Below are 13,822 nucleotides of genomic sequence, written 5' to 3'. Positions count from 1 at the left end.
TTCACTTCCAGTGGAATTTCCTTTTAGCTCTGATTCTATTTTGCTGTATTATAAAGAAAAGCTCTTGAGAGAAATCTTCAAAAACCCACCACAGAAAAAAACATACACCTACTAACAGGTTCACACACGGAGTAAACACAGTGATGGTTACATTGACATTTCACTCATCTTTTCAGCGTTTGAAGCTCTTTATAATGAGTGTTGTGTGTTTGCTTGAAAGTAGTGTGTGAGGTTTGCGTTGGCAGTTTGAGTGTGTGTTTAAAGCATGGCTATTTGTTCAGCTTTAAAACAGTCCTGACACAAGCACAATGCCATTTTCTGCAGTTCTGTGTAACTGAATTTAACATGTGTGTGTGTGGAAGGGGGGTTTACTCAACACAATTGCACCCAGAAGTTAAATAAATTTGACACAACCTCCCTTTCAGAATGTCTTGGTACATCCTCAAAGAAGAAATTGTATTATTACACTTCATCCATGTAGAAATGTTGCACTAACTGAACTTGTTTATGAGTTTTATTGGGATTATTAAAGTGTGCTCATGTGTTTGCAGGTCTAGTTGCCACCACGTCTCGGAAGCTGGACAGAGAACAGCAGGATGAACATATTTTGGAGGTAAAAACACCTATAGATAAATCCACTGATCACATGTTTACAACACTCTACCTAAGAGCATACAATCACGATCCTTGAATCTCATATTTAGAGAGATCCTAAAAGACATCCTCCTTTTTTCTTTTAGTTTTTTTTTTTTCTTTTCTTCTGGAATGTTCTGGGTTAAAGTTAAGAAATGTGCTTGCAATTGAAGTCTAAGGGGCATCCATTGTGCATCTCACAAGATGTTGTATATTTGTTACCATTCAAATACCATTCAGTGTTTTTATGATCAACAAGGCAGCATTTATTTGATTAGAAATACTGTAAATCAGTAATATTATGAACTATTAGAATATAAAATGCCCCTTTTCTTTTAAATATATTTTTAAAAAGCATTTAAATTTCTGTAATGGAAAACCCCTAATAAGAGGGACATGAGTAAAAAACTTCTAGGCCCAGGCCACCAAACTAAACTGTGCACGTGAGTGGATTGCATCCCCCCCCCCACCCTCCATTCCTTCCAACGTGCTTCTGTGGGGATTTATATATCCGGTGTGTGTGGAGGGTAGGTGTGTGTGTGTGTGTGAGTGTGTTTATGCGTTTGGGGGTTTGCCTTTGTTCTCTCTCAGTGTACCGTCTCGGGATTAGGCAGGCCAGAACAGGAAGCGTCACCCTGCCCAGCCAAAGTTTATACTTGTGGATTTTAATTGAGCTGCAAACTTCTCTGACTCTCTCTCTCTCTCTCTCTCTCTCTCTCTCTCTCTCTCTCTCTCTCTCTCTCTCTCTCTCTCTCTCTCAATAACTCTTTTTCTCAATAACTCTTTACCACCCTCTCACTTTAATCCACAAAAAACAACCACAGTTTTCTGATAGTTCAAGCCGTGCACAGAAGGCTTCAGAGATTGATGCTTCTTTAATTATCGCCAAAGATTGTGGAATTCAAGGCCTGTGGCATTTCGTTTAATTTCGCAAATTTGCACCATCCCTTCCCAGTTCTTTCATGCCCATTTCTGCAACTCTAATTGTTTTGTAAATGACAAGGAGGGTTGCGGACAGGAAATAAAAACAGGGAGAATGGTACACCCTGCAACATACACTCATCCAGTGTCTGTCCTCCCTTCTCTCCATGCCTCAGTGATATGAAGAGCTCCTCTTGACTTCAAAGCAAATCCTGCTGACCGATAGACAGTAGGCTTGTAATTAGCTAATGCCAACAATTCAGCTAAATATTAGTAGTGCCAAGATACCCTCAAGGTTAAATCTGTTTCACTGGTTTTTAATTAACTAAGCTTTTTTTTTTTAACTCTCAAGATTGGAGTTTGGTGGTGCGTGTAGTTTTATTCGACTTGGATGCTGTATATCCCCTGTCTTAACCTTAAGGAGCTGTTAAGAATGCTTTTCACCTAACGTTGTCTTTTACCCTTTTAATTGCACTTTTAAATAGAAAAGCAAGGCTGCATAAATTGGTAGCCACACCAATCACATTTAAAGTCTCTGGGTTTATCGAGTAGATACAAACACATATATATACACATTGGAAGAAATTGGAGCTATCTGCTTTTTATAGCTTTAAATATATTTGGCATACTTTCAGCTTTAGAATGAACCATATTCGTTGAATTTGTGGTGTAATGAACAATTTAGTCCACCAGTCCAGTCAGTCTCGTTGCTTATAGTGCCTGATCAAACAAAATCATATAATACATATAATAAAGCTATTTCCTGTTAATGTGCGAGACATCTGAAACGTATTAGCTGCTATAAATGACTAAAAGAATATCTAATTTCAGTAAATGGTAAAACTATTTGCACACCAAACTGGTGTTTATGATTACAATAATAAATGTAAAAAAAAAATCAAATTTAAAAGCTGTTTTTAATATCAAGCAGCATAATGGACTGTTTTTGTACAGCTACAATAAGCTACAATACTGTAAGTGGCTAACACCGGAAGCTAAGGGTGGGCGATACGCCGGCAGTACAATTAACTAGTAGAAATTTGTCAGCCGGTAGAGATTTTGGACTATCGTGATGTTGCTGTACTGCACCATCATGAAAAATTATCATTTGAAAGGAATTTTAAGTCTCATTTTAAAACATTCAAGCGCAATAAGCAGCAAAAGAGGACTCATTTCAGCATATGTTTTCGCTTTCTGAGAGACTTGAGTGCACCCACCTGAAACAAGCGCACATAAAGCCGCTGCTTTTAGAGCATGCGAGTACTCAGTTTCACAGACGAGGTTTAAACCTAGTCCCAGACTAAAATGCAGGTTTGAGCTGTTGTAGCTTGCACTGGTTTTTGCACTGTAATAGGTTCTAAGGCATGTTTATAAAAGCCATTTAATTGTCCTAATTAAAGTAAGGCCTAATCCTGGCTTAATCTATGCCCTGTCTGTGAAACCAGGCCTATATTTATCCTCTCTGCAGCACTGCCGCTAAAAGAATATTAAAATAAAATAAAACTAGACAGACTGACTTGTCAGAGTTGGATCTTAATGTGATTTTTGGATACATTTCTCTTGTTCAGAGCAACTGTCTTTGTTCAGACACCTTCTTGGACTGTTATGATCTCATGTTTAATTTGATTACCACGCTGCTTTAGGCCGGCTGAGGGAAAGGCTAATAAACAAATGACCGTCAGTCCAGTCACTGTTCACACCCATTCTTCTGGATCCTGTTTCTACTTTTTTTCTCGCACTGCTCCGGTGGCCCACTGTAGTAGTCATGACAACCCTCGCAATTTGGGTTTTTGGCCGGTGTTTAGTCAGGGGTCCAGCAACAGGAAGTTGTTTATTGACATCTTCCCTCCAGGGGTCTTTTCTCACCCAGCCTCTCGCCCAGGAGTCTGGCTGTCTCTCTCCTAGGGGCAGTGCAATCCTGCTGGGCACAGCACTGCAGGGGACTGGGGAATGAGCTGGTGCTCAGGGGTTTGCTAAGGTTAGTTGGAGGCAGAAGAGGCCTGTGGGGGAGGGAGGGGCAGTTATATGAAGGCATTTGAGTGTGTGTGTGATAGATAAATGGGAGAGAGCCCTGAAAACTTTCACACACACACACACACTTAAAAGCTGGGAAGGAAGGTGTAAGGTGAAAATGCTCCTAGTGGGGGAAGGGAATGAAATTTGAGAAAATAAAAAAAAAAAACAGAGAGAGAGAGCTACTCTGCAACATGTTGAGGCATGCTGAACACGTCGGAGAGCCTGCCCTGTTGCTCTTTGAACTTCTAAAACCAAACTGGAAAATATGCCCATGATACACTTAAGTTGATTTGCAAAGAAATGTAATTATTTCTGGGAATACTCCCTGAGTGACTGAGGATGTACGGTGTTGCTTTGCCTGTTTTCCAGGCATGTGAAATGTGTTACTGCCTTTCCTGCACTGGAAGCTCTGAACAAATTTATATTGTTCAAGATGCGTGCGCCTATTAGTGGTGATTAATTTGCACCTATTAGTGGTGATTAATGGCTTCTGAATCTCTAAAAAAAATCTATTCAGATTTGTTCACTGATTCATCCACTGTCTCTTTTTGCATGTTACATCATTACACTAGCCTGGCTAACATCAGACGACGTCTCATGAACCACATGTTAATTTTCTCTTGAGGCATGGTTTACGAATGCCCAGAGCCATTTTTTGGGTGCTACGAATGTCTATCAATGTCTACGCTTGTACTTAGCTCATAGCCAATCATTTCAATTATACCAGATAACGAATGTAGAGCGAAAGAAATTAGACAAGGTAGAAGACAATGGGTCCGAGATTTATTTGTGTTCTAAACTACTTAGAACAATATCTAAGGGTGGATCCAAAGGAAACTTTGCGTCGGCTGCCATGTTCGATCCATAGGTGTAAACAAACTGCCTCGGTCTTCCCCGTTCAGTGATTGTTCCCCTCGCTGAGGCGAAAATTTGGTCCATGGTATCCAGCCTGCCTAGCTGTGTGAATTAAATCATTACATATCAATACACCAGTATGTGGAGACAATCTTTTTGTGTGTTATGAGTGAGTCATTGAATCATTCAATCAACAGATTCACCTTTCATAGCTCTTAACTGCAAACAACATGCACAGTTTTGTTCATTTGTTGAGTCAGTAGAATATCTTTCACAAAAAAAAGATGCCCGATTCTCAATGCATGGAACTGAAAGATAATAATTCACCTAAAATATTAGCTCAAAAGGACAAATTTGTACACAAATGAAACACCACTATTCCTAATTATGGTTATCCATCCTGGAATGAACGTGATTGATAGCATAATGGTAGATCAAACAGTGCATGACGCTAGCAACACCAAGGTCATGGGTCTATTCTCAGACAATGCATGAACTGATTAAAATTTAAACCTTTAGTGAAATGTTAGTCGCTTTGGATAAATGTGTCTGCCAAATGCATAAATGTAATGTAAATGTCATGTAAGACTGCAAATCTTACATCTTGTGGAGAGGTGTGCTATAACTTTAAGTGGCCATTTTCACACTCTGGATGATTTTAGTCAGGCAAGTGCCACAGAAAATGTAAAAATCTAGTTATATAATTGATGTTTAAAGCAGACATGGGAGATTTATTCATTATTGAAATGAAAATTTAATTTCAACTGTTTGAATTCTTACCAGTTGCTGGAAAAGGTTTTTAAAAAGTAGTGCATTGCAGGCACAAAACATGTTCAGCCCGGGGAAGATGAATGCTCGAGCTGACTGCGTCCCTTGTCTTCCTATTCAATTAAATTTGTTTGGCAAAAAAAAAAAAACACTTGGACAGCACTGGATAGCTTTGAAAACAAATATACATTATAGGTCTACTCATTGTTCACACCCAAAGCTGCTTTAAAGCTGAAGAGATGCTTTGAATGTCTGTGCTGGCCTGTTATCTGCTTCAGTATTAGAAAGCAAGTCAGCTGAGTTCATTAGCTGGAAATAGTGTGTATGTCTGCATCTGTGTGTGTGTTTGCATTCATCAGCTTATGCACCAGCGTGCCATTAAGCCGCCTCAAATGGGCATTTTCCAAGATTAACTGAAGATATCCAGAGGAAATTAATGAGCTGGTTAACGGATACCAGCTGAGATTGGACACGGCTTTCTGAGCATGAGTATATGCTCAACAAACCGGCGTCTGCTTAATGCCACCGTCTCTGCTTGTTTGGAACAACTCCTGCACCTATTACTGTTCATATTGTTGACAAAAGTGCTTTGCTGTTAAAACTGATGTGCATGTGAACTTTTTATCTGTGCTTGCAATACAATGGTGCTAAACAGATCTAATGCCTTTTTGAAATAATGTGTGAAGAACTCATTTCTAGGTCTGTAAACAACACAATTTGATAAGATGATCGGACTAGCTTTGTGAAAAATATAAAGCACACTCATATCACATTCCTGATGCTCTTTTTCTTCAGATGTCAGAGAGAAATTATGTAGGAAAAATGTCATACCGCAATCACACAGAGTAATGCATAACAGTCTGTTTTAACCCCCGGAAACCCTTCCCTCCTTTCTTGCACATCTCTGAAAAGATTGCTTGACAGCTAACCACACAGGGAATTACTTCAATTTTGTCAGCCAATTGACTTGGATAGGAACATTTGCCTCCGTGTTCCGAACAGGAGGTTTTCCTTTACTTCTGAACGACGATTGATTGAAGCGCTCTCTATAATGAAGGTTTTTCAATCACTTGTGTCAGATTTTCTTGTGTGTGCTCTATTATTGTCCTGTGCCACCTCTTTTAGTACCGCTTGTTTTGTCACTCTTGATTGAAAATGTTCATTATGACATCCGGCTCTCTTGGGTTTTGGAGTTATTCGACATGAGAGGAAAGAAGAAAACTAGAACGGAGTGAATGAATCTTTCCTCCCCCCTCAATTACAGGATTTTCTATCAGCCCCCTGAAGCTTTCTATTTAAAAAATCTTGAACAGATATAAATATTGTATAAGAAAATAACTTTTAAAGGGATAGGCAAACATACATATTTCAAAACCAACTAGTCAGTGGATTGTTTGAACTAGTCAACTGAGTGATGAAAATTAGTTTGAGGATTGGTTTATTATAACGTCACATTCCACAATCTTGTGTTACAGATCACAGTGTCTGATCAGGGCGTTCCTGTGAAGTCCACCACTGTTCGAGTCATCGTCAGAGTTTTGGATGAGAACGACAACAAACCGCAGTTTATGGAGAAAGTCTACAAAATCAAACTTCCAGAGCGAGAAAAGCCTGAGAAAGAGCGTGCGCTCAAGAGAGATCCTGTTTACCGCGTCATCGCCTCAGATCGAGATGAAGGGCCAAATGCTGAGATCTCTTACAGCATCGAGGACGGAGACGAACAGGGAAAGTTCTTCATTGAGCCCAAAACTGGCATGGTTTCCTTTAAGAAGCTTTCTTCTGCTGGAGATTATGATATATTGACGGTGAGGATGTACACATTTCTTTAGCATACACTCTGTTCTTATTGCAAATATATTTGCTTACTAGGTTGAGTTACAGCGTTTGAGGAGGCCGTTATTATGCTAGAATGTAGAAACCTGAGATCTCCGATTTATTTCCCTGCATGTCCTTCTGATTGAAGTTTTACGATCGCAGAGTGAACTTCCTGCCCGGCCCATGTGGCCCGTGACATTTTTTGCCAGACCTCCCATTGTTTCATTACCTAACATCTGTCGCTTTCCAAACGTCACTGTGACAGGTGTTCTGGTAATGTTCTGTCCTTCCTACATTTAGTAGTGTTTAGATAGTTGCATATCTTCCTGATTGAGCTTAAAGTGTGGAATACCATTAACAACACCAAACAGAATTACAAAACGTATTATTGTTCCCAAACATATGAATCCCAAAACCAATTTTTAACATTACTGTTAGATTATTTACGGTAATAAATAACACGGTAATTTATGTAGTAGTTTTATATTTTGATTTGACACATTTATGCTTCAGATTAAAGCAGTGGATAATGGCCGACCCCAGAAATCGTCCACCTGCCGTCTACACATCGAATGGATTCCGAAGCCGGAGCCGAGCACAGCCCCTCTGGCATTTGACGAGCCGTTTTACTCCTTTTCTGTCATGGAGAGCGACCCCGTGGCACACATGGTCGGGGTCATCACCATGGAATCTGTGGACACACCAGTCTGGTTTGAAATAACAGGTATGGTGGAGGTTGTTTGTTGTGTGTGTTGGTTTGACTGCATTTAGAATTCTAAAGCTTGGATCCTAACAAATGTCTTTGTTAGTACACAAATTTTAATCCAATTAGACTCTTTAAATTAAGTTTCTTTGCATGAATGAACTTCTATCTTTGTGTTTATCTTCCCAATAGAACTGTCATAATATGACTCAATAGTTTGCATCCTGTCCCTTTATCTTTTAACAAATCTATCACTGACAACCTTTACTTTCTCTCTCTTTTCTACTTGTTCTCCTTCTTAATTTTGGAATGGTTTGGTTTCTTCTGCTTCTCTCCTCTTGCTTTCCTCCTCTTGATTGTCTCCTTGCTCCTCTCCATTGGCTTTTGGAAGAGGACATAGCGGCTAAAGAACTGTTTTACATCGTTCAGATGGCTTGCGACCTGAACTGCACTGCAGAAGGTATCTGCCGCAGATCTCCTAATACTACTGTGCGTGGCCGTTATGAGATCTGTCATGTGCTTTGTACTCGTGCTGTTGTGATTGTTTCACATTGGTTGCACCAGGTCCCAAGTTTTGATTCTTTCTCACTAAGGGCTTTTGAGCTGGCAATGAAAGAGTTACATTTCGATCATTAAATCCAAATTAGTTGTCTTTTTCCACCCTATGAAAATTGTCTTACTATTGCATACATTAAGTGTAGCTTATTTTCCTTGCCAGCCTATGCACTTAGTGTTTTTCACTTTGAACGCCCAGTGCTCTCATTTTCTTTCAATGAATTCTCTGAATGTTCTTTCTTGGTTATATAATTGGAAAATAATATATACTGCTGGTGATTAACTGGCTGCTGGCAAGATCAAAAGAGCAAGCATGACTCTGATACATTGGTATAACACAAATGAATGATAGCAAATGAATCAATTTTTTAAAAAAAATAGCATAATATTATTCGGCAAAGCTTTTGTTGTTTTTAAAATGGCAAATGAAGAATTTTAAAATACTGGTTAAGTCTTAGTTTTTCCTTGGACAGTTCCAAAATCTACCAATAAACAATTAATCAAATTAGCACTATGGTTATTGACCAATATATATCTCTGTACTACCACATTCTTGTATGGGTGAAATGGATCTAAATTGTATATATTATTTTAATTCAAAATGTTTAATTTTAAATTTTGATGCTTACATTTTTTTTTACATACAATGACTCGAGTACAACTTTTCTATGAGGAACAACTTTTTCGGTAAATTTCTAAATTAAGATATTATATTTTTCCTTATTTTTAGTGGACACTATTATTATTTACTCTAATAAATCCATATTTTTTAATAATATGTATATATTATATATGTTGGGTTTAATATTCCAAATAGATATAGTAGTTTAAGTCAGCCATTAATGTGGTTTACACAAAAAGGGTGAAACAGTTGCTGCAAAAGTCAGGGTGTCACTGTAAATGTGTCACTCTGACTTTTGCCACCTGTGCAGTTTTTTTTTTCTCTCCCGTTTTCAACTGCCTAACTTGTGATGATGGCCATCTAATTTCCTGTCCATTTTGGTTGTGGTGAAAACCTCCTCTCAACAGGTGGTAATTCTGACAGTCGATTTGAAGTGGGCAAGGCGAGTGGGACGGTTATTGTCGCCCAAGTGCTGGACGCAGAGCAGAAATCCCATTACAACCTCACGGTGGACGCAACAGATGGCACCAGATCTGTCAGCACGCAGGTAATTGAATTGCTAATGAAGTGTTTATGGAAGCAGAGCATTGTGTGCTCACCATAGAGGCTTGGGCTTCTTTTTTGAGATCACTATGAGGGGCAAAAAAAAGGCTCAGACTTTTTTGTGCATGTACATTTGACTGGTGGCAAAGAAGAAAAAAAGCAACCCAAGCATTTCTAACTTTCCAAATTGAGTTTCCTCTTCTGACTGCACTGGCACTGCAGGTCCCAAAGGTCTTTTCTGTATAAGCTCATATCAGCCTTCAGTATTAAAAAAAGGAGCACAGCATTTTGCTGGATGTAGATAGATCTAGTGAAGCACACGAAATTAAACCTAACCTTCATATATACTGTATGTTTTGCAGTGATTTTAGAGATATATTTATAGATATGTTTTGTACAGGCTCAGCTTTGGGGCTGTTCCCGGTTGCATAAAGCACCTGATTTTTTTTTCCATTAAGTATGAGACTTAAGGTATGATCATTTAAACTTTAATTTATTAAAGATCATTAATCATTTAATTTAATTTTATCCGTAAGATTCAGGCTGTTTTGAAAGCTCAAATGTGCGCTCAAGCGCGAGAACCAATGAGGTTTGTTCTTGTGCTTTTGAGCTTCCACTAACCATATAAGATGTGCTTTATATGTTAATATATGAAAAACGAAAACATTTTAATTTGTTTATCATATAAAGCGTCCAATCGTGTCTCGTTAGAAGGCGTGGATAGAACCTGCTGGCTCCGTGTAACACTTAAGGTGAAGTTTTCCAAACAAATGTTATTTTTTGCTACACCCTTAACGATGGGGTATTGATTTTTTTATTTTATTTTTGGACCATTTTTTCAAAATCACTTCTTATTCCTAACCCACTTATAGCCACTGAGTTAGAAACTGGGGACTAAACCACCAACCTTCTGGTTTGTAGACAACTTACATGAACCACTGAGCCACTGCCGCCCCTCTAGCCAATCATTTCCATGACCACCTAGAATCATTGGGCAGTAAGTGCGTCATTCAAACTGTCGTATCAGACCCCCCACCCCCTCGTGCGCATGTCCCCTTAGTGCGCATACTCAAAGCTCGTGATCCAATCACAGTAAGTGCAAGTCCCCCCGGTACAGAGAGAGCGAGTAAATGCATGACTGTGTGTCCATGTTCTTCAAATGGGTGGAGTCAGGGCCAGTGTTGGAGGAAAGAATGTAGGACCTTTTGAGTTGTGTATTTTCAAAATCTGCTGGCCGTTTTGCAAATCCCATACCCTACTTTTAAGTTTAATGGAAACGTAAGGCCGTTCTAAAGGGAAATTTACACTTGAGGTACAACCGGGCACAGGTCATACGTTTTTTTTTTTTTTTTAGTAAAAGTTTTGAAATACTAGGCATTGGACAATTTCCCTAGTTAGAATCAGGTCAGATAATGTAGACATTTTTTGATGTCTAAAGGTTCCCTCAATGTTCTTCAAATACCTCACGTCACAACATATGCTGGCAGACATTCCTTGGCGGAGGGAGAGTTTTTGGCCAGGGTTCCTGGATTCTTCCATTGTCTCATTCCTGGAGCGTGTGAGGAGGATGAAGCCGTCTGGCTCCCTGCTCTTTCATTTCACTTCCTCTGACAGTCTCGCTCTTTTTCTGTAATTCAGTTGTATATCTTAGGAGAGCATTAACCATAACTTTCAATAATGTGTATTACTAAGTTTTCAAACTTATCAATTTACTTTGACCTTTGCATTTGTTACAAATAAGATGAATGGTGACACTTACTCGGCTTATGCCAAGTTCTTTGTGAGTTTCCCCAAAACTATTTTTTGTTGGCACTGTCTTGTAAGGGCGGGAGCAATTTTAACACTACTAAAATTAAATTTGCGTGAATAATCAAAGTATCTACTTTAATCAAAGAACACCAACTGAGTCAGCTGATCAGTATATTTTATTAAACAGTTTAAACCAATTTAAAACATTATGGCATGAATATTATGTCACTTTTGTTCTAAGTACACATTCCTAAAAGCTAATCTTATTAGTACCAAGTAAGTTAGACTATGGTTTATTTAAGTAACATTACTACTTTGAGGCATGCTTTTTTGTGAGTTAAATGGTTAATATAATGTAGTTGGAGGAGAATGTAAAACTCTGACCTTTTATATCTACTTTTTATTTGATAGTATGATCTAATCATTCTCAAAAGTCCATTATCAGTCCAGTTGCTTTTTTTACTGAAATATTACCATAAAGATTTGTAGTAGTCTGTGAGTTATGGCAGAAAGCGTAAAACACGTTGCTCCTGGTCTTCCCTACATAATTTATATCACCTCTAAACTGGCCACATAGTTTATGTAATGATTTCATGTTGGAGCACGAGTAAATCGTTGCATATGGTCTTAAAGAGGTCATTGAAGACTGGGGCTCTTTGGATGAGGGCCATGTTTTTGCCCTCACTGTCGTGAACAGAGCCTGCATTGTGAGTGGCTCCCCAACCCCCCTCCCGGGATATGTTTAGGCAACACTGTCGGAACTCTCTAGTGATCAAGCAGACCACTGTGGCCAACGATACCACCAAACACATACATTCCTGCACGCAAAATTAACTGCCACGAATATTCCCCCCTCCAAATATCTCTCCCTCTTGACAAAAATTTTCAAACATAAAGGCAGTGGCATGACATTGAGTCCTTGCACTGCAGCTCTTCAAAGTGTCTCTCATTCGACCCTGCTTAATCTGAAACTATTGTTGGGCCCTCAAACCTTTCAAGTCAAATCAGTTACAGTTTTCACATTCACAGGGCACAGAGTGCAGACTTCAGTGCCCTGTATCTGGCTTTGCCTGAAGCTGCTTGTGCACACATTTTTCTTTTTTTGAGTTTATCATGTTTATGTGTTGATAATTTGTATTCTTTGACCTATAACAATTGAGGCGTTAATGGGAAATATTAATCTGGCTCTAAATCAACGATTGTGTGTCTAATGTGAGTTTTGTTGGCTGATCCTTCTCTGTTTAGTCCCCCAAAATAAAAACTGTTTTTTAAAATATTTTGCAAGTCTGAAAATCAACAACAGAAAAGAGCTTCTCACAGCTTGTGTGGATCATATTTCACCCCAATTTCAAAAGGCAAAGAAAATTAGCAACCCCAGACTGGGGTTCGTTAGTTTAATAAAAAGCTATTAAGTATTTAAATCATTAGTAATTAATTATAAATATAATCAATAAATAATCTTAAAATAAATAACCAAGATAAATCATAAAACATTTTGTTATTGACTTAAATTAAAATCCTACTTCAACTAAATATATAAGGGAAAAGAGGTTTAGCTGACAAAAAGAATCCCTACATTGCGTGTAAATATGAAATGACGTTGTAAATTTGAATGGGTATGAAAGACAAAAGCCTTCCTAAGAAATTAATACATGTTTAAATGACTCACTGAGTGATAATTCAAGTAATTATTAATGTCTAAGAATAATTGAGAAGTACAATTAATAAATGTTTAATAATTTACTGCCATTGTGAGAATAACATCTTATCATGATGTAATCAATAGAAAAATAACTGTAGTCTGATTACGAGTAGTTTAAATTGTAATATAATCTAACTTAATGTATTTATTATTACATAATCCAGATTACATATAAGAAGATTACATACTACCCAGCATATTTTTCTTTTTTGTTATTGATTTTTTTGTTTACAGTATTCATTCAGGCCCAAATGGGAGCATTTGTTTTTTAATAACTTTAAAGAGAATTATTAAAATAAAAAACAGGAACTTCATTTATTTTCTTTATGCAAAATATAATATATTATAATATAAAAGAAAAGTCAAAATATAATTTCTTATAATTTCCTTTTTTTGTGCTGAAATATTACCTGGACATGAACTGCTAACTGATAAACAAAACTAAATTCTAGAATCTATTTCTTGTTTTACCATTTGCCAGGTGTCTCAGTACTGGTTTAACCCAGACTAGAGTTTTGCAGACATGCTTGGTACATTAGCTCACCCTGACAGGAGTTTTCAGCTTGCGGACTAATTAGTATTTGACAAAAGTCTGTTATACTCAACACTTTCTAATATATCTGTAAATGCTCAGGCAGGTGCTGGAAAGCAAACTCGGCCAAATGAACAAATCAAGCAAATATTTGCCCTTAACACTTTAAAGAGGCAATATTAAGTGCACGCCTGCAAGCTTTCATCTCGCATTACACAGCAAGAGAAAGATGGATGAGTAATAGAACTCATTTAAAGCTTGTTTTATATTTGATTTCTTCTTTGACCAACTAATGAGTTTGGCTACGAGAAGCACTTGTTTTGGAACAGCTGCATCTAAATACGAGCTGCTTCCAAAGTCAATTTCAGTATGTGACCCAGGTAGTATATCTACAACTATATCATTTGC

General features: G+C 37.9%; 1 protein-coding gene across 7 annotated transcripts in view; it reads left to right on the top strand.

Moving 5' to 3' along the window:
* Window positions 1-13,822, top strand: part of fat1a (FAT atypical cadherin 1a) — a 101,742-nt gene that overhangs the window by 52,597 nt on the left and 35,323 nt on the right. For 6 of the 7 annotated variants that reach the window (XR_016168903.1, XR_016168902.1, XR_016168901.1 and 3 more), the window contains exons 4-8: window positions 552-613; window positions 6,669-6,998; window positions 7,522-7,732; window positions 8,103-8,171; window positions 9,296-9,435. Coding sequence is in view for 4 of the 7 variants with exons in the window: in XM_089132404.1 (XP_088988530.1) it covers window positions 552-613; window positions 6,669-6,998; window positions 7,522-7,732; window positions 8,103-8,171; window positions 9,296-9,435 (812 nt within the window). In the remaining 3 variants the exon portion in view is untranslated. The remainder of the gene's footprint in view (window positions 1-551; window positions 614-6,668; window positions 6,999-7,521; window positions 7,733-8,102; window positions 8,172-9,295; window positions 9,436-13,822) is intronic. The other variant, XM_039685418.2, reaches the window with a different exon arrangement.

This window comes from Pimephales promelas, chromosome 6, assembly GCF_988280905.1.
Source record: "Pimephales promelas chromosome 6, fPimPro1.hap1.1, whole genome shotgun sequence".
NCBI classification, from domain to species: Eukaryota; Metazoa; Chordata; class Actinopteri; order Cypriniformes; family Leuciscidae; genus Pimephales; species Pimephales promelas.
This window is presented reverse-complemented; position numbering and strand designations above follow the sequence as displayed.